The sequence below is a fragment of the Heteronotia binoei genome, chromosome 6, assembly GCF_032191835.1.
Source record: "Heteronotia binoei isolate CCM8104 ecotype False Entrance Well chromosome 6, APGP_CSIRO_Hbin_v1, whole genome shotgun sequence".
NCBI lineage: Eukaryota > Metazoa > Chordata > Lepidosauria > Squamata > Gekkonidae > Heteronotia > Heteronotia binoei.
Window position 1 is genome coordinate 120,654,611 of NC_083228.1, and position 26,637 is coordinate 120,681,247.

The following is a 26,637-nucleotide window of genomic DNA, read 5'->3' on the forward strand; positions in this document are numbered from 1 at the left end:
AAAAGGAAGGTCACTTAAACGCGAACAGATTGGAGGCATAACATTTGGTCAACCCACTTAATCAGATGCTTACAGCTAGTACTTGGCAGATGGATATACATGGGCATAGAGAAAAAAATGTAAACAGTGAAAAGGAAGAAGTGCCACAGGAAGTGGTGGTGGCAACAAGTACTGACGGCTTCAGGAGGGGTCTGGATAAACATAGAGCAGAGATCCATCAGTGGCTATTTGCCACAAGGTATATATGAAACACTATGTCTGGAGTAATGATGCTGCATGGTGCTTGGGGGGCCAGAGTGGGAGGCTTCTGGAGTTCTGGCCCCACTGGTGGACCTCCTGATGGCACCTGGGTTTCAGCCACTGTATTTACACAGTGTTGGACAGGATATGCCATCAGCCTGATTCTACATGGCTTCTCTTATGTTCTTAAGCAATTGCACGAAAGTAATGGATGTTCACACACTTCCTCAGCTACTGCTTCCCACTGTAATTGCAATCCTGAGCAAGCAGAGTTACATCTTACTAAACCCATTCGTTGTAGTGTGTTTAGAATGGTGTAATTCTGCTTAGAATGGAACTGTAAATCTGTTAAGTGTCACTAAAGTGTTGAATTTAGCATTTCAGGAATCTCTATCTGAAGTGCTATTGTTGAATGATGATGATTCAAATCAGATGCTAAGCTGGTAGTAAACCTCTGAGGTTCTAGGAGGCAACATCAAGGCCTTGGCCTCTATGCCCTGTTGTTGGACCTTCAAAATAACTGATTGGCCACTAGGAGGGGGGAGGAGGAAGAGGAGGTTGTATTTATACCCCACCCTTCACTACCTGAAGGCGTCTCAGAGTGGCTTGCAATCAAATTTCCCTTCCCCCCTCCCCAAAGCAGACACCCTGGGAGGTAGGTGGGACTGAAAGAGGTCTTTCAAGGACTGCTTTTGAGATAGCGGCTTTTTCAAGAACTGTGACTTGAACCATGATCACTCGGCAAGTGCATGTGGAGGAGCAGGGAATCACACCCAGTTCCCCCAGATTAGACTCCACACTTAACCACTACATCAGACTGGCTCTCCTAGAGTTTTAAGACAGGATGCTAGACTAGATGGACCACTGGTCTGATCCAGCAGGACTGTTCTTACGTTCTAAAGCAGCGTTTCCCATTTGCAGGGTTGCAACCTGGAACTGGGCCATGCAAGCCGCAATATCAGGTCACCAGGGACAGCCCAACAGCTCCCGCCCCCTCCCCTCTCTATTTATATTCGGCACTGCATTTGGCGCCGCACTCCAGCTCCTGCCCTCCACGCCGATGCCACCGACTGTAGCACTCTCCGAGCACTACAGAAACTGTGCTGGCCAGAAGCCCTCCCCCATCCCTCTCTGATGTTCAGAAACATCAGAGAGGGCGAGGAAAGCTCCTGGCCAGCACACAGTTTCTGTATCGTTCCCTGAACGTCCTGTGCCCGGACCACGGGGAAAAAACTGGGCCACAGGGGGAAAAGGTTTGGGAAATCCTGTTCTAAAGCATTCTGGGAGATTAACATATTCTTACACTGGTTTCTGGGCATTCTTGGCAAATATCAAATGTTGGATGATGCACAGGTGAATGTGTCCTTGAATCTATCCTCTTTGTTCAATAAAAAGAACATCAAAGAGTTCTGAATTAAATAGCTAGATTAAAATGTACTGAGGAATTTACTATTATCCGTTTAGATTTCAAATGTGACAACGACTCTCTCTTTTACAGCTGTTAAATTAGCTTAGCAGGACTAAAAAGACTGTACTATCATCTGTTTCCGCTGTTGTAGATAGTCACTGTGTTTCTACTGCATGCATTTGAATGTTGCAAATAATGTTGCAAAATACACATCTTGCATTTCACTTTTATAATCCCATTGCTTAGCAATAGTTTTTCTCTATTCCATCCTGCAATTGAAGAGCAAGTCCACAGTCTCTTATGCCATAATTAACTTACATTTTCCTTCAGTGAAGTGGGACTTCCTGAACTACCACTGCCGCTGAAAATGCCCCAACCAAAAATGCTGCTCCCTGGTGACAGGACTCCCCAGGAACAGCACGAGAGGAAAGGCAGTGTTCTGGGGGAATTCACAAAAAATCATCCCACCTTCTGTCTGTAAAAATTCTGCACAGGATTTAAGCCAGTGCTTTCTGTGTGTATGGTAGTTTCCCCTTTGGAATGTTTGACCTTGAAAATGTCAAGTGTTCTTCTTTATGAACTGCTAGTAAATCAGCAGCATGCTAGAGCTGACAACCTTTTTAAAGCTAAATTTTAATAGGGTAGTAAGACCTCATTCTCCTGAAGGGATGGTCTTCTGAAGTGAAAATGGGCCATCCCAAATTTTTAACATTTATTTTAATGACAGCCTTTAATTTATGGGTTAAGACAAAATGAATGCCTTCAGAAGAGTTGGGGCCATTTTGGAAGCACCCTCAGTGCATTCAAAGAAACCACTTTTCCTTTCCTGGACTGGGCTCTGGCAAATAGAATGTTTTATCAGGCTTTCAACAGCAGGGAACTGTCCATGGTACTGAACGGCTGCTATCCACGAGTCCACACATGCATACAATTTGCGGAGTAATTTTCTACTGCATTAACAAAAAATCCTTTTTTACTTATTACTGCTAAGATTATGATTTGGGGAATAAAGGCAAATGTGGTACTTACATAAGACCATATGAACAACTAGGCTGGATCAGACAAATGGCCCAAACTGTTCTTTCTAGTACCCAACTAGGTGCCCTAAGGAGACCTATGAACAGGGCATAGAGATCTGAGCTTACTGCCCCCTAGTAATGGTATTCAGTGGGTTCCTGCCTCTGAACATGAAAGTTCTGTTCAGTCTTCACAGCTAATAGCCAATGATGGAATTTATCTCCATGAACTTGTCTAATCGTCTTTTAAAGCCAATTAAATGAATGTCTGTCGGCACAGTCCCTGTCCTTGAAATACACATGCAATTCTTTGCTCTTTGAGTAAAGAAGTATTTCCTTTTGTCTGTCCTGAATCTATTGACAATCAACTTCATTGGGTTCCCTCGAATTCTAGCATTATGGGAGAAGATGAGAAAGTTCTCACTCTCTACGTTCTCAACCTAGTTCATAATTTAAAAAATGCACACAATGGAACTCTGTGGTAGTTGCCACAAAGCCACTGGGTTGTAATGGTTAGATTCAGACTATTGGGTGATCCAGGTTCAAATCCATACTCAGACATGAAGTTCTCTGTGTGACCTTTGACCAGTAATATAAATTGAATCTGCTTTATAGAGCTGTGATATAAAATGAGGATGAGAGTAGTCCAGTGTATGCCACTGGAACCTTTTTGGAGAAGATATTGGATTTATATCCCGCCCTCCACTCCGAATCTCAGAGCGGCTCACAATCTCCTTTATCTTCCTCCCCCACAACAGACACCCTGTGAGGTGGGTGGGGCTGAGAGGACTCTCACAGCAGCTGCCCTTTCAAGGACAACCTCTCCTAGAGCTATGGCTGACCAAGGCCATTCCAGCAGGTGCAAGTGGAGGAGTGGGGAATCAAACCTGGTTCTCCCAGAGTCTGCACACTTAACCACTACACCAAACTGGCTCTCAATTACAAGGAATTACAAGATTTTTAAAAAATGGTTTTGAGATTCAGTCTAGGCATTCAGAGTTGGTTCCATGAGTGTCATGTCTTCAGAAGTTAGCCAAAAGGGGTTTTCTGTGCCTGGATCACTTCCAAAAGCTGGGAAGAATGCACATATGAGCTCTGAGACTTGACCCAGGAATTTGGAGAACATATTGTAAGAATCTGGATTAAAAGTTCCCTCCCTGTCAGTGTTGCTGTCTTCTCTGACTGGAAGAGCAGGAGTCCAGTAGCACCTTAAAAACTAAGCTCATACCGTGACACAAATTATGTTAGTCTTTAAGGCGCTAGTGGACTCTTGCTGTTTTCTACTGCTACAGACAAACTGCCATGGCTACCCATCTTGATCTTTCTCAGATGAGAGAATGGGTAAAAATAAGGAGGGGGAAGCAAGGGGTGGACTGTTCCCTCTCCACTACCGGGGTTCTACTCAGTCAAAGTTTCTAAATTTTGGTGGAAGATCTTTATGTTGAAGCCTAGGGCATGGCAAAGGATCAGCCACTAAATGGGATAGAATGGTGAAAATCTTCTCATTCCTACATGCAGCTTCCAATTTAAACAAATTCTCAGGCTAAGTGTCCCCCTCTCCTGCAGTGAGCCAAAAAGTTCTCATTGAATTTACCCATTTCAGATACCAGCTTTTTTTCACTCTGCTGATTGAACCTCTGAAACATTTGGCAAATGTGGCAGAACAGTATGAAGCTAGAAGAATTAAAAATAAACATCCTTATTTTAGAGACAATGTGACAGGCCGATGGCATTTATAAGATGCAATAACATTTACAACAAGCTGAGATTTATTTATTTTTCCGTGCAAGTGGCACGCACTAATCCTATGTAAACATCATTAGTACATCTTTTTTGGGGGGAAATCTTTGAAGCAGCTCAATTGGAAATCTTTAGAATAATAGACCAAATTTTAAGCAGCTGGCATAGCAGTGTAAATATTTAGTGAAAATGGTTAGGAACCTCCCATTAAAATCAGAAACATACGGGCACATAATGTCTGTTTATTTTTTAAACCAGTTGATTGTCAGCTGAAGCATGCCATTTGAAAAGTCATGTCTGTATGGTAATAAATACATTCTGTGTAGGAAAAACTTGATTTGCCCCAGTCTCACATAGGGGTGCTTGAACATCTGTCAGTTTGTCTCACATTCTGTTCACCACTCACAGGCAAACGATTTTGGGGGGTGGACCATGTGTGGGCCTATTCGTGGCAATTCTGCGGGTTGTTTCAGCTATTTCTTCCTACTGCTACAATAAAGCACAGCTGGTATTCCGTACACATGGACCCTTGAAGGCATCTCTCAAACTTGCTATAATGCTATAGCCCCCCCAATTGAAGTAATACTGCTCCGCGTGTTTAAATAGTTGTTTAAATAGTAATGGATAATGTAAGCAAACTATGTGTTTGATTTTTCTTAATTTACCATTCATAGTTTGTCTCTGTAGTTCGTACCGAAGTTAATGGCTGCTGCTCTGGTTTAGGTGGGCAGCATTTCTATGCTGTGGGGTTTTCCATATTCAGGTCTCTGAAAGAGTCATACTATTTATAAAATATTTCATGGTGACCTTCTCAGTTGAGAGCCAAAATGCCCTTGTGATACTCTCCAGGGAAGACACAGGGATACTTTAAACCCTTGATATATTTACCTGCCCTGACAGATGTATTTTCTCTCTGATTTCAGGTGAAGAATTTTCTTTCTTAAAGGACCTTTCTGACATGGCGACCGCTGAGGACAGCCAGTACGTGATGAAGCTTGCCAATTCCCTTTATGTACAGAACGGATATCACATCAGTGACAAATTTCTGCAGCTGATGAAAAAGTACTTTAAAGCTGAAGTGGAAAATGTAGATTTCAGTCAAAACCTAGCTGTAGCCAGCCAAATCAATAGATGGGTGGAGAACCATACCAACAGTATGTTCTTGAATTTTAAAATTCCTCTTTTCACTGAACAGTTGTCATTTTACGTCTGTATTACCATTCCAGGCTGCTTGGGGGAGGGAGGCTTTTATTTCTAATATCCCTTCTTTTTTTCCACTGTCAAGCCATTCAGGCAGTGTTCAGTGCATTCAAATTCCTTGTAGCTGAAGTTTTACTTTCCCTGCCAAATTGCTTCATTTTGCTAATTCTGAGTGGCTTTATGTCAATGACATCTTCATCGAAAGACCTGAGGCAAATTGGCCATTTAGCTTACCTGGAGAAGTCCTGGTGGGCCACTACTCTGGAGGGTGGCTGACATCCAGAATCAAACCAAGTCTTAGCCTGACATATAGAGCTATAAGTTCTGCTCTTCTTTGACCTGTCTGGTGGTGAATGATGACAGCTTTAGGCTCTCGTGTCACCATCTTCTGCACTGTCCTCGGACAGGTCTAAACCCATGAGATGTAATCATATAATCATAGAGTTGGAGGGGCCATACAGACCATCTAGTCCAACCCCCTGCTCTATGCAGGATCAGCCTAAAGCACCTCTGATCATCCAGCCGTGTTTTGAAGACTGCCAATGAAGGGGAGCTCACCACCTTCCCAGGCAGTTGGTTCTACCTCTGAACTACTCTGACTGTAAAAGAAATATTTTCCTAATATCTAGCCGGTACCTTTCTGCTTGTAATTTGAGCCCATTGCTTTGGGTCCTATCCTTGGCTGCCAAGTGGAACAGCTCCTTGTCCTCCTCTAAATGACAGCCTTTCAAATATTTAAAGAGAGCAGTCATGTCCCCCCCCCCCCACCTCCTCTTCTCCAGACTGAACATTCCCAAGGTTCTCTTCCAATGAGTCACTTTGCTTGGACACAACCAGTGAAAGCAGCAGTGAGCTCAGGCTCTTGGTTTGCCTCCTTCTGTTCTTCTGCTGAGGACTGGGTCCAAGACAAGCAATCCCCACAGTATTGCCAGTGCCCTAGTGAAGAAGGCTCATCATCCCAGTCTTTCCTGTTAATAAATATTTGGGGTGACATATTTTGTAGAATTGCTGATGTGAACTTCTGTGCTACAGCATTGCAATTTGAAACATTATCCTGATTCTGTGACCGATGCTCCCTGTTCTAAGTTTGCATTTCTTTGAACGGCAAATCAGTGAGCCATTCTGCTGACGATCATCCTCAATACTTCGCCTCTAATTAGTTTTCAGATCAGTTGATTTTTGGAGCTGTTATTTCTTTTGGTTTTATTTGAAATGTTTGGATTAGGATATAGGCCTCTTTCACTGTCTTCGGATGGCCATGATCCATAGCTCACGAGAGGGAGTTATCCAGCTGCAGTAACCTCTGCGTTGGCTCTTAATACCATGTAGATTTGTTCAAATTTAAATAATGTATTTAAAATTAGTCAACTCACATTTCTGAACTGGTTTTACAGCCTTGGAGACAATGCTGTCTACAGACATATGATGTCATAAGTATATTCCCTCCAGTGCCTCAAATTCCGCCTTTCAAAGTGGCCATTTTGTCCAGGTGAACTGGTCTCTGTCACCTGGGGATCAGTTGTAATCCCAGGAGATCTCCAGCCAGAACCTGGAGGTTGGTAACTAACTGCCCCCAAAAACCTTTTATGACAGCTCCATTTATGTTGCTAACTGTAAAACATCTAGGCAAGGTTTTCATCTTACTTGGTGCTTGAAATTGTCTTCTCTTCCGTTTGAAAATGAACCCTTCTGTTCGCAGTCAAAGCCGGCAAATGTGGTCTGAAAGATAATCACAGAAATTTCCAACGCAGAAAAGGAAGAGGGGTTCTTAAAAGTGAGAAGCTGGCATTTGTTGTCTCTTGGTGCCGAGACCCTTGACTCTGTTCAAAGGGACATCTCTCTCAACAAAAAGAAGTTTAGCCAACGGCTGCTTAATGTTTTGCAACAATTGCAAAAATCCCATTAACTCCTCAGTGGAGCTGTGTTTGTGCATCAAAAGACATTTTCCGTGCACACTCTCTCTCTCCCCCCTCCCCAGTTTGTGTGTATATATTAGGAGAAAGAAAAGAAAACACTTGAGATGCAAGCATGATAAACCTTCAATAAAACAATTGTAGTCTGTGGCTCTTTGGTTTTCTCATGGCAGCTCCCTGAAGCTCCTTGTGGCCCCTGGGGGTTGAGAGACCCTCAGGAGCAGAGCAGAATGCAGAAATGGGGAGGGTTTGTGTGTGTGTAGTACTTTGGATCAGGACCTCTTTTTGGTTGGGATTCAGGATGTTTGCTTTGTGCCCAGCAAAACATTGGGACCCATCTGTAACCAACCATGAAATCTGGTGCTTTCATTCAATCCATCACTGTCTGTGCTGAATTCCAAACTCAAAATTGTTCTGCTGAAAGCAAGCCGTTCCCTGTTGGCAGCGCCAGGTAGTAGACAGTGCGGTTTGGAGTGTGGTGATTTATTTGGAAATGTGGGCACAGCAGCTGCCGTGCTTGGCTAACAAGCCTCTCATGACTTGAACAGATGTAAGATGTCTCTTTCCTTCCTTGAGCAAATGTCATTGGGCCCGATGCTGAAATGCTTACGCCATTTACTGCTCACATTACCCTTAAACTCTGTGCAATATTACTGGTGTAAGATTGACTAATAAGATGAGGCTATCAGGAATGATCAGCTTGTTTTGTGTCTAATTATGCTATCTTTTGAAAAAGGGGAGACTGCCAATAGAATAGAGGAGCAACTCTAAGCAGAGTTGCACCCTTCCAAGTCCACTGAAATCAGCGTGTTTAGAAGGGCATAATTCCACCTCGAATTGACTGAAAACCATTTCTGGTGTTCTTCACCCAAAGGGTGATTAACATATGGAATTCACTGCCACAGGAGGTGGTGGCAGCTACAAGCATAGACAGTTTCAAGAGGGGATTGGATAAAAATATCAGTGGCTATTAGCCACAAGGTATAGGTGGAACACTATGTCTGGGGCAGTGGTGCTCTGCATTCTTGGTGCTTGGGGGGAACAGTGGGAGGGCTTCTAGTGTCCAGGCCCTACTAGTGGACCTCCTGATGGTACCTGGGTGTTTTTTTTTTTGCGGGGGGGCTACTGTGTGACAGAGTTTTGGACTGGATGGGCCATTTGCATGATCCAACATGACTTGTCATGTTCTTATGGTGTTGTCTTTGATATCAGAGCTGTTGTATTTTGTGTTAAAGGTGTCCTTGTGCAGGGAAGCTGGAACTGGTGTTGCATGGATTTGCATTTGTGTTTTGAATAGACTGAGAGGTAGCCTGCATTCAGACATTATGCACAAACCAGAATTTAACCCCAGTTTAGAATTACAGCATTTAAGAAATAAAATTTGAGTCCAGTAGATAGGTTGGTATTATTATCTCCAGAAAGGGCCATGCTGAGAGAGTGGAGACAATTTGTGAACCTGTCTCACAACTAAGTCTCCTGGCCACTGCATTGGGCTAGACAAAGAGAGCTCTCAGCTGAGAGGTTCATAGGTATCGTGCCTGCCTGCTAAACAAGGGCTTTATGGAGACCTGATCTGACATGGATTCATGGCATCAGATATTGGATTTATATCCTGCCCTATATTCTGAATCTCAGAGTCTCAGAGAAGTCACCATCTCCTTTGCCACCCCCCACAACAGACACCCTGTGAGGTAGGTGGGGCTAAGAGAGCTCTTACAGCAGCTGCCCTTTCAAGGACAACTCCTACAAAAGCTATGGCTGACCCAAGGCCATTCCAGCAGGTTCAAGTGGAGGAGTGGGGAATCAAACCCGGTTCTCCCAAATAAAAGTCTGTGCACTTAACCACTGCACCAAACTGGCGTCAGCTACGCTTGTGCAAAGCTCTACTGCTAGCCCTGGATGCCTGCCATGCCATGCTCAGTCTTCATTGCTCCATGTGCCAGTTGAAACCAGTTCAAAAGGCATTGCGGTGGAGTCCTCACAATGTTGACAGGACAGCAGGAGAAATACCCTGTGCCTCTGCATCTTTGAATCTTCTTCCAAAAGAACTATCAAAAGTGATGTTTCTTCTCAGGTTCCTTAGATAAAGTAACTTTCCTCTTTCAATGGGCCTTTGAGACAGAGATCTGATTTTGTCTGCCAAAACAATATCGGGCATTGTTGGAAATGACATTTTGATTGCTTTTATGGCTTTACTTTATGTTCTAATGCTTCTGTAAATGGCCTTGAGCACAGAATAAAGTAGTATGAAATATTTACAATCAATAAAAAGAGGTATCTGCTCTTCCAGAGCATGATAAGCATTTCCACTTGTGCACAATGCTGCCGGAGTAGTAAGCACATGAATCCGCTGTGGCGGGAGGGATGAACACTCAGTAGAGATCACTACCTAATGGCCCATTCCCAAAGTTGGTGTCAGCATACCCTTCGGTGGAGTATCTACCAAGACCCAGGGCTTCTGACAGGGCCCACTGCCTTTGTCCCCACACATCTCCTGTGCCACATGCATGCATACCATTCTCTCATCCACTTGTTTTCAAGAGCTCCACCACCTGCGCTGTTAGCTACCTGGGCGGCCCATCACAGTCATGGAAATGTATGTGGATAGTGCCATTGAAGAAGGGACATGCAGGTAGCTGGGGGAAAAGTCATGTGCAGACAAGGGAAGGATGCACATGGGTGGGGCAGGAAGGGAGGATAAGTGGGGAGTTCTAATGGTAAGGGTAGCAGGAGAGGAGTGCCCTGAGCACTCTACCCAGGGCCAATCAGAATCTGGATCTGGCCCTGCCATCCTCATAGACCTCAGTTGTTGTACACGACTGCTAGTACCTACTTGGTTTTTTACTTAGCACCACCTTCTAAAGACCTTTCCCAGTAGGTTTATCATTGTGAACATCCCAAGTTGGATCAAACAAGATGCATGCTGTCTTGTTCGTGGATTAGGCAGCGCTCCAACAGAACTCCCAGAAGGAAGGGGTTAGAATAAAGGGAAGAGCGGTAACTCTTTGGTGGGTAGTTCTCTCTTATGCCTGGCTGCCATCTGTGATGAGGACAGAATCTTTTTTCATGTATCCACCTTGTGAGCAGGCCAGAAGGACCAAGAAGTGGTCATAGTTGGGGAGCTAGCAAAAAAGAAGGATGCAGACCAAGGTGGAGATGCTGTCATGAGTCAAAGAGGGAATCATTTATCTAAGTGGAGGGGTGTAAGGGAATAATTAATCCCCTTGCCAGTACAGGCAAAAGTCAAGGTGGTCCTTGGCTTGCCCCTCTTACACTCATTTGGTATAAGAGACAGAAGTCACTTCAACAGTACTTCAGCCTTTAAGGAGATGGAATGCATTTTCTCCATGCCTCAGGTCTCACCTCTACCACCTGCCTAATGGCCTATTCCTCTCCCCCTCCTCCCTCCCTGTTCTGCTTCAAGGAGTCTTATCTCCTCCTTTCTAGCAGGTAAAAGTCACAAGGTCTGAGCAGCACCTAAAGATTTGGCCCCACAATCAGTGTGAATTATGCATGTCCTTGGGGCATCCATGACTTTGCCATCAATCCAGCAAATTCTGGGTGTGAGTCAACAACATGGTGGTGTGTACCACCAATTACATGAATCCAAAAGCAGCACAAATACTCGAAATACACCTCCTTTTGAATTGCAGATGTATCAGCAATTTGCAAATGTTGTGAGGGGCTGCAGAGGGATCCTCCACTTTCAGTCAACTTCTGAATCCCAGTGCCAAGAGGCAACATTAGGGAAAGGCCTCGACCTCTATGCCCTGTTTCTTGGCCCTCCAGGTTGGCCGCAGTGTGAGACAGGATACTGGAAGAAATGGATCACTGGTCTGATCCAGCGGGGCTCCTCTTATGTTCTTATGAGCTTTTCAAGCAGAGGCAATGTAGCCTGTGAAATTTGCTAAGGTGGTGGCATTACTGTGAAGCACTCTTGGTTTCCTGTATCCCCACCCCCCCGCCCAAGCTGTGAAAAAGCCATAGAGGTGTCACTCAGAATTGTGAAATGACTGCGAAGTTTCCAGCTGGAAAGGTTTTCTCTTAATAAAATTTGGCGAGGAAGGAGTTGGCTCATTTGCATCCTGCACAACTCTGTGCCCTTCAAGATGAGGTCTGCTGACTTAGTTTCAGAGGGAGAGATTTTAAACAGTAATTACTGCTTTCGTTGATTAATCTACAAATTGAATTGGTTAGATATTTCTTTTCCATAGCGCTGTTTAATGCTGTTGCTTCACAACGGTAGATTAATTGTACAGGCTTATCTGCTTGCACTGAAGCTTTTAGATTTTTACCCCCAAAGACTTGACAGTTTAATTTGAGGATCCAAAAAGATATTTTGAATTGGAAATTGCATATTACTTCTGTTTGTTTTGTTGTCTTGCCTTCTAAAGACCGGGTAGGCTTTGATTTCGGTGTTCAATTAGACATGCTGATTGATGTGCTCCTTCTCTCCCCTTTTTTATCTGACAGACATGATCAAAGATTTTGTATCAGCGAGGGATTTCAGCGCTCTAACGCACTTGGCCCTCCTGAATGCCGTCTACTTTAAAGGAAACTGGAAATCTCAGTTCCGGCCAGAAAATACGAGGACATTCTCATTCACGAAAGATGATGAAAGCGAAGTGCAAATCCCGATGATGTATCAGCAAGGAGAATTTTATTACGGTAAGCAAGAGACCCTGAATTGTCTCTCTAGCTGTCCATCATCAGACTGGAATTCACCCATCACACTGTTAGAATTCACTTTCAAGCCAGTTCACATTCTCCTTTTTCCTCTCTCCCACTAACCTTACCCGGTTTTATTTCATCCTTCCTCTAAGGAACTCAGTTCTTCCCTTCTCCATTTTATCTTCACAACAATCCTTGTGAAAACAGGTTAATCTGAACAAGAGAAGGGGTCTGGCCCTAGGTCAGCCTGTGAACTTCAAGGCTGAATGATGAGCCCCCCAAGTCTACCAATTTGTTGTCAGGCCCAGTGATCTGCAACGTGGCACTTGGAGGTGCTGCGACACCCACTAATGTGTTTCCTACTACCCCCTTGCTTCTTGAGTCTAGGGAATAAAATCCAGAAGGTATTCAACAGAACAGAAGCATACAAGGATTTTGAAGGTGTCCCTGCCACCTGACTGACTAGCAAACATTAAGCTCATGCCAGGCAGTACTTATGGCCTCTCCTCAGCCCTAGACAAAAGCTTTGTTATGTCTGTGCTTGGAAACTTCCGCTTGTGGCAGTATTGTAGGGAGCAAAGCCTTCTTTTCCCTCTCAGTTCAATCCAAGCAACATCTCTTCCCCAAAGCAAAGAATTGAGGCCAACTTTCCTCCACATCATTTGTGCCAGCATTACTTTGGAGGAGCACTGGAACAAGAAGACCACCGCAGATTTAGACCCCGCCCTTCTCTCTGGATCAGAGTCTCAGAGTGGCTTACAATCTCCTTCCCCCACAACAGACACCCTGTGAGGTGGGTGGGGCTGAGAGAGCTCTCACAGCAGCTGCCCTTTCAAGGACAACTCCTATGTCCTTGACTATGACTAACTCAAGGCCATTCCAGCAGCTGCAAGTGGAGGAGTGGGGAATCAAACCCTGTTCTCCCAGATAAAAGTCCACGCACTTAACCACTACACCAAACTGGCTCTGTAAACAACTACACCAAATTGGAAGTATTGCCTTTAGCAGAGCTCCATTGGAAGCTGCCAAGCATTTAGCTTCTGGAAGCTCTGTTCCTAGGAGATCACAGGACATCCACCAACAATGGCTTGGGGTCTTTATTGCCCTTGTCGACCACCAACAGAAGTGCTGTGCTTCTAATATAAGTACCATTCTGTCAGCAAGAACCTTTGACTCCAAATCTGTATTTTTCATATTCTTCTTTGTTTTTCACAACAAAGGGGGCTCTGAAAGAAGTAGGAACAGCCATTGAAAAGAAAACCCAACTCATACACCATGGCAAGTATTAAAAATAGATATATCACAGAGCCATCAAAGAGACATAATTTGACAATACGATGCTATTATATGCTTGTATTGTCTCCTCGTAAGCAGTGCAGAAGAACAGTCCTTTGTCAAAAAGTAGTGTATCAATGAATTTAAAGAAGTGGAACGCATTTCAAAAGTCCAACGATACCATGTTTTTCTTCTAGGGGAGTTCAGTGATGGCTCCAATGAAGCAGGGGGCATCTATCAAGTTCTGGAAATACCCTACGAGGGGGATGAGATCAGCATGATGATTGTCCTTTCCAGGCAGGAAGTCCCCCTAGTCACCCTGGAGCCTCTGGTTAAAGCCCAGTTGATCGAGGAATGGGCAACCTCAGTGAAGAAACAAAAAGTGGAGGTCTATCTACCAAGGTGAGGTTGCTCGTTTTGGTTCTTACTGGAGAAAGTACAATACAGTGAATGGCTTGTTGGGTTGTGTGTGGATGAGAGAAAGGGGTAGTCAGAGGAATAGAGAGCGGGAGACAGATAGTGGGAGAGATTGAGATTGTTAATGTTGTGTACAAACACACGCAAAAGAAACAGGCAAAACCATGTTTTAGTCCAGTGGCACCTTTAAGACCAACCAAGTTTAATTCAAGTGCATGCACTCTTCTTCGGATATGTTGAAACAGGTTTTTTTCAAGCCTTACATATAGGTAGAGATGGTGGTGAGGTTAGCTGTCAGGAAGGGCACGTTAGAGGCAAGATGTATAAGTAACTGGGTGATAAGTATAGCTGAGATTGCCCTGAGGGAGCCAGTTTGGTGTGGTGGTTAAGTGCGCAGACTCTTACATGGGAGAACTGGGTTTGATTCCCTGCTCCTCCACCTGAAGCTGCTGGAGTGGCCTTGGGTCAGCCATAGCTTTTGTAGGGCAGCTGTTGTAAGAGCTCTCTCTGCTCCACCTACCTCACAGGGTGTCTGTTGTGGAGGGGGGGGAGGTAAAAGGAGATTGTGACTGCTCTGAGACTGAGATTCAGAGTATAGGGCAGGATATAAATTGAATATCTTTTTCTTCTTCCTGGCAACCTCCCCCACACACACCCCTATATATAAGGCTTGAGGAAACCTATTTCAGTATGACTGAAGTGCCTGCAAACAAAAGCTTATACCCAGAATTAAACTTGGTTGGTCTTAAAGGTGCCACTGGAGTCAAACTTGGTTCTGTTGTTTCAGACCAACATGGCCACCAACCTGAATCTTGGCAAACCATGATGGTTAATATATGAAGAATATTTGTTGTGGCCAAAGCAGTTTTTGGAAATTAAGATCAACCTAAATTTCTCCTTACACTTGTTCCAACATTTTATGTTTTCTTAAGAATGGTAAATGTTAATCTGTATGTGTATAACGTTTCAATTGTTGTTGCTGTTATTTATTTTGCTTGACTAGACAAAGAGCAAGAGCACGAGAGAGTGTCAGACAGAGGGGTAATTCTACTCAAAAGTTGTCAAGCGAGTACAAGATTTTACTTCTGTGATCAGCCGTTTCTATTTAAATAAGTCTTGTAAAATATTCCAAGAATGAATTGCCATGATTTATTTAGTTTCTTATTAGTGGACCCTTGTTTTCTAATTTATAGGCTCTTGAAACGGTTTGTATCTGTGCAGAAGCAAAGGCTCCTAGGATAAGAGGAAATCCTGATCAGTTTGCCCTGCTTGAGACCTTATCCCTGTAGAAGTGGAATCCACTTATTTTGCTACCTTGGGTTGATATAAAGAGGACTGCAGATACTTCATACTGCTAAGTTTATTTCAGTTAATTCAGACAGGTTAAGGACCCAGCTGGAAGAGCTATTTCTGTATTGGGCTTTGTGTTTGTGTGTAAAGCGCTGTCAAGTCCCAGCCAACTTATAGCAACCCCATAGGGTTCTTAAGGCAAGAAATGGGCAAAGGTGATTTTCTATTGGCTTCCTCTGCATAGCAATTCTGGGATTGCTTGGTAGTCTCCCTTAGATGAGATCTGACAAGATCAGGCTAGCCTGGGCCATCCAGGTCAGGACTTTACATTAAGGGACACTGTGTTTAAAGGAAAACCAGTACGGTTATGTGAGCAGTTGTCTTATCTGGTGCAATGCTCTGTTCTGGACAAGAGGGTGTTTTTGCTTCTGTTTAGGGATATTCATCTCCATCTTCCCACACTGAATCTTCGGGCACTCCCACCCACGCTAAGTAACGCACTTGCAGTGCACTTTGCAACTGGTTTGTACTGTGTGAAATGGCAAAATCCGCTTGCAAACAGTTGCCGAAGTGAACTGAAACAGCATTATTCAACCTGTGTGAAGGCACCCTCCATCTAGATCGGATATCCCCAATCCTGATGAATGTGCAGGAGCTACTGGAGTTTGGAAAATTGGAACCGGGTACCAACACAAAATTTCTGGATGTGAAGCTACAAAATGGTTGCCATGGGGAGTGGGGCTAATCAGAAAATGATGAGAGGTGCTTAAGCCAAGTGTCTTTCTGTGATTGAGGTGGCTGTTTCCAAGTGGGTGCTCTGGATAAACACAAAGGGGATGCCTTTGTGTTTATCCAGAGCACAAAGGGGATGCCTTCTTAATGCTTCTGAAGTACTTCTTGCTCCCAGGAGCTAGAGTAAAGGCACAACTAGCTCTTTGCTTTGGGGAGGAGAGAAGGAAATGGGTGACAGGAAACACATTGGTGGGCACTGTGGTGTCCCTGGGTGCTCGGCTGGGGATCACTGTTGTAGGTAATGCAAGCCCATGCAAAAACAAATCCAGTGCTCCCTCTAACCTGAGTTACTGTGAGTTCACAGTTTTTTTAGCCTCCAACTTACACATTTTTGTCTTCGCTCAGGAAAAATGACCCCAAAGCAAACTAATTTATGAAGTAGCTCACAACTCCGGCCATGGGACGGAGACGGTGCTGGTCGCCCTAGTAGATGACCTGCAACGGCATCTGGATCGGGGCGGCTCAGCGGTACTGATGCTGTTGGACCTATCGGCGGCGTTCGATACGGTCGACCATCGGCTGCTGGCCCGCCGTCTCGCCGACGCGGGGATTCAGGGGTTAGCCTTGCAATGGCTTTCCTCTTTCCTTGAAGGTCGGGGACAGAGGGTCGCTATTGGGGATGAGCTGTCCCACAGGCACACGCTTGATTGCGGGGTGCCTCAGGGTGCGGTTCTTTCCCCGATGTTAACATCTATATGCGTCCCCTCGCCCAGATTGCCCGAAGGTACGGGCTGGGTTGTCACCAGTATGCTGATTACACCCAGCTTTATCTGCTTATGGACAGCCAGCCGGTCTGCGCCCCACAAAATCTGGACCGGGCACTACAGGCTGTGGCTGGGTGGCTCAAGCAGAGTGGGCTGAGGCTAAATCTGGCGAAGACAGAGGTCCTTTGCTTGGGCCGTCGGGGTCCGGGAAGGGAAATACCCCTTCCGGTTTTTGACAGTGCGCCGCTGATTGCGACGCATAGAGTCAGGAGCCTGGGGGTACTTCTGGAGCCTTCCTTAACAATGGAGGCCCAGATAGCAGCCACTGCCAAGTCCGCATTCTTCCATCTTAGGCGAGCAAGGCAGCTGGCTCCCTTCCTGGAGCGCGACGATCTAGCAACGGTGATCCATGCTACGGTCACCTCGAGGTTGGACTACTGCAATGCCCTCTACATGGGGCTGCCCCTGTGCCGAACCCGGAAATTGCAGCTGGTGCAGAACGCCGCCGCCCGGTTGTTATTGGGGCTCCCAAGGTGGGAGCACATCCAGGCGGGACTTCGGGCTCTGCACTGGCTGCCAATATCCTACCGAGTTCGGTACAAGGTGCTGGTTATTACCTTTAAAGCCCTATATGGCCTAGGACCTGCCTACCTGAGGGACCGTCTCTTCCCACACGTTCCCCAGCGAGCACTGAGATCGGGAACTCAAAATCTCCTGGTTATCCCCGGGCCAAAAGAAGCCCATTTGAAAGCTACAAGGGACAGGGCCTTCTCCATAATGGCTCCATCTTGGTGGAACCAGCTGCCGGACGAGGTAAGAGCCCTGCGGGACCTTGCCCAATTCCGCAGGGCCTGTAAGACAGCCCTCTTCCGGCTGGCCCACAACTGACCGGCACTGAGTACTGAACACTGAACATCGAATTTGAATTGAGCATAACTTAAGACCGCTGAATGATTTTAATGTTTTATGTATATAACAAATGTTTAGATTTTTTAACTATAAATTATGTAATGTTAATTTTAATGCTTAATTTTATATTTTATGTTAGTTTTACATGTTGTAAGCCGCCCTGAGCCACCTAGTGGGAAGGGCGGGATATAAATCTCAGATAAATAAAATAAATAAAATAAAATAAATTAATGCTAGTAGCTCACGAAGTAGAATTTTTGCTCACAAGTCTCCACAGTTTAGAGGGAGTATTGGTTGGGATGATGGCCATTGCAGGTTAATTATACAGTGAACTGTCTCATTAAGCTGCCTTATGATGAATCAGACTTTTGGTTCATCAGAGTCAGTATTGTCTACTCAGATCAGCGGCTGTTCTCCAGAGTGTCAGACTGAGGTTTTTCACATCACCTACTACCTGCTCCTTTTAATGAAGGATGTCAGGGATTGAACCTGGAACCTTCTGTATGCCAAGCAGATGCTCTACCACTGAGCCACACCCCTTCCCACTCTCTCCCACTCCCAGAATACTGTAGTACATTAGCATAAGAAGAGCCATTCTGGATCAGACCAGCATCCCGCCTCACACTGTTGCTGACCAGTGTCTCAGGGCATAGAGGCTCAGGTCTTCTTATGTTTTCTACTGCCACTGGTATTCTGAGGTTTACTGCCTGTGAACATAGAGGTTCCCTTTTGGTTATCATGGCTAGGAGCCACTGATAGACCTCTCCTCCATGAATCTTTATCAAGCGTTATGTCAGCAGGTGTTCAAGGACTTTAATCAAGGCTGGCCCGAAAGTGCGCAGCACCCCAGGCAGACTTACTGCCTGTGCACTCCCAGGCCGACCCTCTTCTGTTTTTTCTGTGATGCCGCAATGCGGCGCCACACTCCGCTCCACCCCCCAGATGCTAGCCTCCTGCTTACCGGCTTCGGCTGGCATCGCAAGAGACCCTTCTGTTAATATCAAACAGGAAAAGGCTTCGCTCTCACCCCCACTTCCGGGGAAGCGAAGCCTTTTCTTGCTTGATATTAACAGAAGGGTCTCGTGCGATGCTGGCCGAAGCCGGTAAGCAGGAGGCTGGCATCTGAGCGCGCTGGGGATGGGACGGGTGGTGGCGAGGTGACCTGCCTGCACCAGAGGGGAAGGAGGTGGGCTGCAAGGGATGGGGAAGGAATCACTCTCCATAGGTGGAAATTCTTCCATCCATAGAAATGCTTGGGTGGCTCCAAGCCCATAATTGACTTGATGGGTCCACCTTTGTTTGATATAGTGATGGTTTTTAGTTAGAATTTTAAAACCAAACAAAAAGAGATAGACCAATTATTTCCTTACTGGGAGGGTTTCCAGAGGCTATTCCCCATCCCCCAATTAAGAAGATGATACTGGATTTACCGGTATATCCCACCCTCCATTCTGAATCTCAGAGTCTCAGAGTGGCTCACAATCTCCTTTATCTTCTTCCCCCACAACAGACATCCTGTGAGGTGGGTGGGGCTGGAGAGAGCTCTCACAGATGCTGCCCTTTCAAGGACAGTTTTGAGAGTGCTATGGCTGAGCCAAGGCCATTCCAGCAGGTGCAAGTGGAGGAGTGGGGAATCAAACCAGGTTCTCCCAGATAAGAGTCTGTACACTGAGCCACTACACCAAACTGATCAGTGGAGCAGCAGAGGAAAATGGAGGTGGGACAGAACCCAAAAGTGATATTGCTGCATTACTGCACAACACTCTAGGAATTTGCCTGATCTTTATGGTTTTCTTCATAGAGTAATGGGAAAACGCTAGGACATTGCGTGATGTGGTGATGTCGCTTCCAGTTGTGCAGCCAGAAGTGGTGGCACAGCATTGCTCAGTGCTCTTTCGCCCGGTCTCCACTCCATTAGTCTGCTACTGGTTGCCTGGCAGCCCTACCCACTAATGTGGCTTGGGACAGGCGGGAGTGTGCCTTGAAATATTAAACCACCGACTTGATGATCACTGGAGGAAGGGAGGCCCAGTGCAGCATTGATCTCACGTCTCTGTTAAATATATGGGCAGTTAGATCATGCCAAGGGAGACAGATATAGATTCCTTGACACAACCCACATTACAGCTGACAGCTGGGGAGGAATGCCGGCAGCATCATTGCAGCCAACAAGCACAGCTTCATCCCTGAGCCCAGACGGAGTAAAGGTGAAGTGGGACACCAGGAAGCAAAATAATTGCTTTCTTGCAGTTGGGAGTAAGATATATATCTATTATTTTGGAGAGCTGATTGACTTTTTTTTCCCCCTGCTGTCATCACAGCTGACTTGCACCGATCTCCGTAGGGTTTGTAGAATCTTTCGGGCTCAAGTGCCGTGTTCTACTGGAGAAAGTTTTCCTTCCAGACGTTTCGTTCTTAGCTGCGGAGAACATCCTCAGTGGCGTTGCAGCCGGAGCAGGCGCTCTGACCTTCTTGGCTGCTGTGCATTGAGTGGGGCCAGGGCTGCTGGAGAGCTGCTATTTCTAGGCTGGAGGGGGTGTGGTGAAAGGGCAATTGGTTTGTGGATGTGCCCACAAAACCCCGTAGGGTTTTCAAGGCAAGAAACTTAGCAGAAGTGGTTTGCCATTTCCTGCCTCTACATGGCAACCCTGATATTCCTTGGTGGTCTCCCATCCAAATACTAACCCGGGCCAACCTTGCTTAGCTTCCAAGATCTGACTAAAATTGGGCTAGCTTGGGCTGTCTAGGTCAGGGCCTGGTTGATGTGTGTATAAACACACACATAAAATTTTCAGCTGCAAGAGTGAAGTTAGTCTTAATGTTTGAACTGGAAAAAGAGCTCGTGTCTTTATGATCAGAAGTTTTTAGAAACTTTGGACTATTTCATTAGGTGGTTATATCTAGGGCTTTCTTTGAGCTGTCTTGGCATTAGGGGTGCAGCCTAATATGCAAATGAGTTCCTCTGGTTTTTTTCTACAAAAAAAAAGCCCTGTGTGAAACAATGGTGACTTCAGGGTGTGTGACCTTTTTAATTTTAGGGTGTGTAGCCTAATATGTAAATTAGTTCCTGCTGGGCTTTTTTCTACAAAAAAAGCCCTGGCTATTATATCTGAACCATGAATGTCCAGTGGAATCCCCAATTTCAGTAAGTGACATGTTATCACAAACTGACTTTGGAAGTCCCCTTCAGTTTCAAAAGTAGTTTCCTATGGGGCAAGGGCATCAGAGGTTTTAGGAACATGAACTCAAAAGTCCCCTTAAGCATACAAAACTAGCTACGATGTTGTTGTTGTTAATCATGGCCAATAACTAGTAGTCAGTTTGGTGTATCGGTTAAGTGAGTGGACTCTTATCTGGGAGAACCGGATTTGATTCCCCACTCCTCCACCTGCAGCTGCTGGAATGGCCTCGGGTTAGCCATAGCTCTGGCAGAGCTGTCCTTAAAAGGACAGCTGCTGTGAGAGCGTTCTCAGTCCCACCCACCTCACAGGGTGTCTGTTGTGGGAGGAGAAGATATAGGAGATTGTAAGCCTCTCTGAGTCAGAGAGAAGGGCGGGGTATAAATCTGCAATTCTTCTTCTTCTTCTAGTCATCTTCGATAGTTATGCAGCCATATTCTACCCCATACAATGCAGGGGGTATAAATGGATTAAACAGGAGTGTATGGTGAAGAGGGGGGGAAAGTCACATTTTCCGAGGCACATTTTTATCCTTTTGAAATCTGAGAATATTCTTGCTGCAAAGCAGTATTCCCTCTTACCTGAGTTAGCGTGAGCTAGCTCACAGATTTTTAACCTCCAGATCACACATACTTGTCGTAGCTCAGCAAGCATGACCCCAGAGCACAATAATTTATGCAGTATCACAGCTTTAATGCCAGTAGCTTACAACTTTAATACCAGTAGCTCACAAAGTAGAATTTTTGCTCACAAGACTCTGCAGCTTAGAGGGAACACTGCTCCAAAGTGGCACATTGAAGGAAAAATGTGCAATACATGTGCACGGGATGCTGCCATTTAATGTATTTGCAGTGCGCAAGGCAGCAAGACTCCACTGCAGAGTGCAATGATTCAAAAGGAGAATGCATCGGACTGGGTTACTGTTATTAGCTAGTATGTCTTCCTTTTTATGTTCTTCAACTAAATTATGCTTGGAAGACATTTTTGCAAATTAGTTTCATGGTCTGTTTCCCCGCTACACAAAAGTGGATTAAAAAATGTTGATCACTTTGGCTCAGAAACAATGATTTGAGAACGAAGCGAAGTATAATTTAACAATCCTGTACCATTTTCCAGTTTGCCATTAAGACGAGTAAACGGCCGTGTCGGTGGGACGCAGATAGCGCCGACAGAAAATTGGAAAATGTTGTGATTAACTTGGCCTGGCTTAGTCATTCAGACCCCTATTACAAAATGTAAAAGTTTAAAAAATGTTCACTTTATAATTGGATGGAATCTTTCAGAGCACTGGAAATTTAATTTAATTCTGCTGCTGTTTCTCAGTGCGTACAGCCTGCGGTCCACGCGGGCCACTCCCCTCCCCTTGCCTCTTCCTCCCCCTCCCCTCTTTTCTCACGCCATAAAATATTTATGAAGTATTTATTTGGTGCATTGATAACATCCAGCAGATCTACTTGAAATCCTCAGAGATGTTCACCCTGGAAATCTTCAATTAATCTCTGGAATTTAATAACAGAATTACAGTGTTCAGTACCACATTTCAGACTTGTGTTATCTTTCCCCCCCCCACCCTCCCTTCCAATTGCAAAAATATGCTGGAGAGGAATGGCATCTAATTTTATCCATTCTAGGTTCCGCTTTGCTCATTAATATTTACAAAAAGCCTTGTAAATGTTGGGCACAGAGCCTTAAAGGATATTGTAGGTATGTTTTTGAAAAACCCTGGAAGGTTTTGTCATGCGCTGGCTGTTTGCTCAGGCATGACCAAGAAGCAGAAGCACCCACAGCTAGACTGTGTAGGCAGAAGCAGGTTTTTACAGGGGACATCCAGAGAAGGAAGCATTCAGGGCAGCATAAATGGTTCTCTCGGGTTCAAATCCCCCCCTCTGCCATGCAAGCTTGCTGGGGCGATGCTGGACCAGACACGCACTCTCAGCCTATAACCTACTTCACCAAGTTATTATAAAATGGAGAAGTGGAGAACGACATAAGTCACATTGGGTCCCCCTTGAGGAGAAAGACGGGGACACAAATGAAATAGATAAACTAAATAAATCCCAAACGGTGAATAAGGCTTTCATTGTGTTCCCAGGTTTCTGGTTCTGGGTGTAAAACAGGACAGTTGACTAGAATAAATAAATCATGAAGGCTTTCTTTGATTTTAACATTGCTGCCCTCAAAATGGCCTCAGGGGTGGTGAGTCTCCCTGCCTAGCCAGAGTCTGGTAGATGCTGTGAGATTCCAAGGAAAGCCCTGAAGGAGTTTGAGAATCTAGTAAGCAGGGGATCTTTGGGGGCCAGACTCTGGCAGGCCCCAAACAGGGGTCACTCCCAGTGTCCTCTCTCCACCCCCTTCCCCATGCCTAGGTTCCCAGCTCCATGGTTTACCTTGGAAATGGATAATTTAAAGAGGGTGGGGAAATCTTGGGCACAGTCTCATAAAGCATGTTATAGAGAGCATTGGGAAGCCTTTGCTGCTACCACTGTGTCAAATGAACCACATCCTGCACTCTTTAGGGTAATTCAGCAGTTGACAGCTCCTAGAAATGAGTGCTGTGGTGACAGAGATTTGGTGTTCAGCTGTGTGTTGCTTTGCCAATAAAATCTCTCAGGTCCACCATGATTTGGATGCCAGGTTCAGTCATTCAGACTGTTGAGATATCTGTAGCACTGTCCAATCAAAGTTGCTTGAATCAATTCAGCTGGGGTCCTAACTAAATGTAATTGTGTCTTCCTGACTACCACAAGAACAGTGAACATATGAACATATGAAGCTGCCTTATACTGAATCAGACCCTCGGTCCATCAAAGTCAGTATTGTCTTCTCAGACTGGCAGTGGCTCTCCAGGGTCTCAAGCTGAGGTTCTTCACACCTATTTGCCTGGACCCTTTTTTGGAGATGCCAGGGATTGAACCTGGGACCTTCTGCTTCCCAAGCAGATGCTCTACCACTGAGCCACCGTCCCTCCCCACCGTCCTTTAAAATGATGCCATTTTAAAGACATGTTAAAATTCTGCAAAGACCTAATCATGATCAGTCCCATGGAGTAGCACTCTTGTTTCCCCCACACACCTTTTCAAGTGTTGAAACATCCGGGGGTGGGTGGACATGCACCCTTGTGGCATTTCAAAATGGCTGCAGCATCCTTGTGGTTGCCATAAGGACTCCATAATGTTTGGTTTGGCTCTCAGTCTTTCTGAACGATGTTAACAGGATCCTGTGACATGAGACGGCCATCACCCGTAGTTAGGGTTGCCAGCTCCAGATTGGGATGATTTGGGGAGTGGAGACTGAAGAGAGTGAGGTTTGGGAAGAGGAGGGACTTCAACAGGGTATAATGCCATACAGTCTATCTTCTACAGCGGCCATTTTCTCCAGGTAAATGATCTCTGTCACCTGGAGATCACAAGTAATCCCTGGAGGTTGGCAGCCATATCTGTGGTTGAGATTGATAAACCTCTTGGCTTGTGCAGGCGTGAAATTAGTCAGGTTGCCAGTACTTAAGACTGCAGTCCCCAGATTGTAGTGATTGTATGTTTTCTTCAGCAGAGGAGATGGCAGCTCTAGGGAGCCATTTGGGATGTGGGGAAGAATTAAAGATTCCTCCTGTACACTGTAATTGTGATCTACAGTTTGTTTGTTTTGTTTTGTTTTTTAAAAAAACACCTTGTAATTTGTGCCTTACTTAAAAAGTACACCTCAAAAAAGATATTGGAAAAAGTGCAGAAAAGGGCAAAGGGTTGGTTGAAACACTTCCCTATGAAGAAAGGTTAAAGCACTTGGGGCTCTTTAGCTTGGAGAAATGTCAACTGAGGGTGGTGACATGATAGAGGTTTACCAGATTAAGCATGGGACAGAGAAGATAAAGAAGTACTTTTCTCCCTTTCTCGCAATACAAGAACTTGTGGGCACTCAATGAACTGGCCTGAACCAACATGGCTTTCCTTGCATTTTTATGTTCTTAAAAAAGAAGTCTGAGAAGACATTTTTTTTCCCTGAGGGGACAATTCATTCATGGATGAGTCTCATCAGTGGCTATTAACCATGAAGCCTGACAGAAATTCTGTGTTCAGAGGCAAAAGCTCTCTGAATACCACTACTGGGGGACAATAACATAGAGGGGGTTTGGCCTTTCCACCCTGTTGTAGTTCTTGGGGAGCTTTGGCTTTCTTGTAGGTTCCTTTCTTGTAGGTTTTCTGGGGGCACCTGGTTGAACACTGTATAAAACAGGATGCTTGACCAAACATACCATCAGTCTCATCCGGCACAGCTGTTCTTACATTCTGCCCTTGCTCCAGGTAACTGGCAGAAATCACCATTTAAACCAGGAAATTGGAGGTGACATTAAGAAGGGCTTCTATTTGGATCAAATTAAATCCAAATAAATTGTCATCGTGTAGGTAATTGTAACAGGAAGGCTCCAAGGACTTCCCTGCCACAGCCAGAAATTATTCCTTCCCTGCTGAGCACACAAAAAAATCTCAGACTGTCAAAGAAATATAAAATGCTTAGTTTACGGTCATGGCAGCTTAACGCCTCTCCAGTGTTTTGCAGCTTCCCTCATGCCAAACAAATAGAAATGGGGTCAAAAGGGGGCTTCTTTCCCTCACCAACCTTTTTGGAGGTGTCAGGTTGGCTGATGCTGTTCTTCAGATGCATGGGCCTTTTACCGCACGGTCTCTAGTAAAGGAACCCGTCATCGTCCTCCTGCCTAGAAATGGACAATTGACAAGTGAAAATGCAGTTGATGGATTGGCACAGAAAGGAGTGCCTGCCACTCAAAGGCCTAAAATGCAAAAGGGGGGAGGGGAAAGTATAGCAGGTTATACTCTAGCCCAGGGGTAGCCAAACTTGCTTAACATAAGAGCCACATAGAATAAACATCAGTTCTTTGAGAGCCACAAGACATGAATGTCTGATGTTTCAAAACAGGAAGGGAGGAAGGAAGGAAGAAAGACAAGGGAAGGAGAGATGTAAAGAAAGCAGCTTTAACTTTAAATGCATTTTCCAAGCCAGCCAATCTGGCAGTGCAGGCTATGAGAGCTACACAATATATGTGAAAGAGCCACTTGTGGTTCCTGAGCCGCAGTTTGGCCACCCTGGCTCTAGCCTATAGCACACCCAAAGAAAGCTTTAAGGCTCCCAGCCTCTCAGTTCATTGCAAGAGAGCAACATGGGCCAAACTAAATGTGTTGCAGCTCCGGAGGGGCGGGAGAGGGGGGTGACACATGTGTGTGTGTGTGTGTGTGTGTGAGAGAGAGAGAGAGAGTGTGTGAAAGAAAATTGCTGCCTTATAGAGACCCAATTCAGATTGCATCCACCATTCACGAGAGGAGAGGCCCCCAATTGTTATTGTTTTGCTGCTGTCAATCGTGAGGGGCGGGGGGCACACCTTCCATACGGTTGTTTTCCCTTCTAGGGCCAACAGCAGGAGGACTGTCAAAGAGTTATATCCACCCACCCACCCCGCTCCATAGTATCAGCCCCAGTCAAGAAGCTGCTCAGGTATTGATCTCATTTGAATAATGCTGAGAAGATCAATTCTCAGATCTTCCAAACATTGGTTTGGGCCATATAGTCCATGGTTGCTGCAGCTACGGTTTCCAGATAACCTTGGCAACTGGCAGGGGATGGGGAAGGACTTACCAGCAGCGAGGGAGGCCTACAGTAGCATTTTCAGTGTTGTCGCTAGCGATGCTACCACAACACTTCCAGTGCATGCCAGAAGTGACATCATTGCATTGCCAGTGACGACACAGAGACGCTAGCATAGGCCTCCCCCATCCCTGGTAAACAGGGCTTTTCTTGTATCAGGAGCTCCTTTGCATATTAGGCCATACACCACTGATGCAGCCAGTCCTCCAAGAGTTTAAACTGAGTCAA

At 45.3% G+C, this 26,637-nt stretch overlaps 1 protein-coding gene across 1 annotated transcript in view; it reads left to right on the plus strand.

Moving 5' to 3' along the window:
- The window catches only part of SERPINI1 (serpin family I member 1), a 131,247-nt gene that overhangs the window by 73,346 nt on the left and 31,264 nt on the right, over positions 1-26,637 (plus strand). The window contains exons 3-5 of the mRNA XM_060242447.1: positions 5,328-5,558; positions 11,991-12,185; positions 13,661-13,865. Coding sequence (XP_060098430.1) covers positions 5,328-5,558; positions 11,991-12,185; positions 13,661-13,865 — 631 coding nt within the window. The remainder of the gene's footprint in view (positions 1-5,327; positions 5,559-11,990; positions 12,186-13,660; positions 13,866-26,637) is intronic.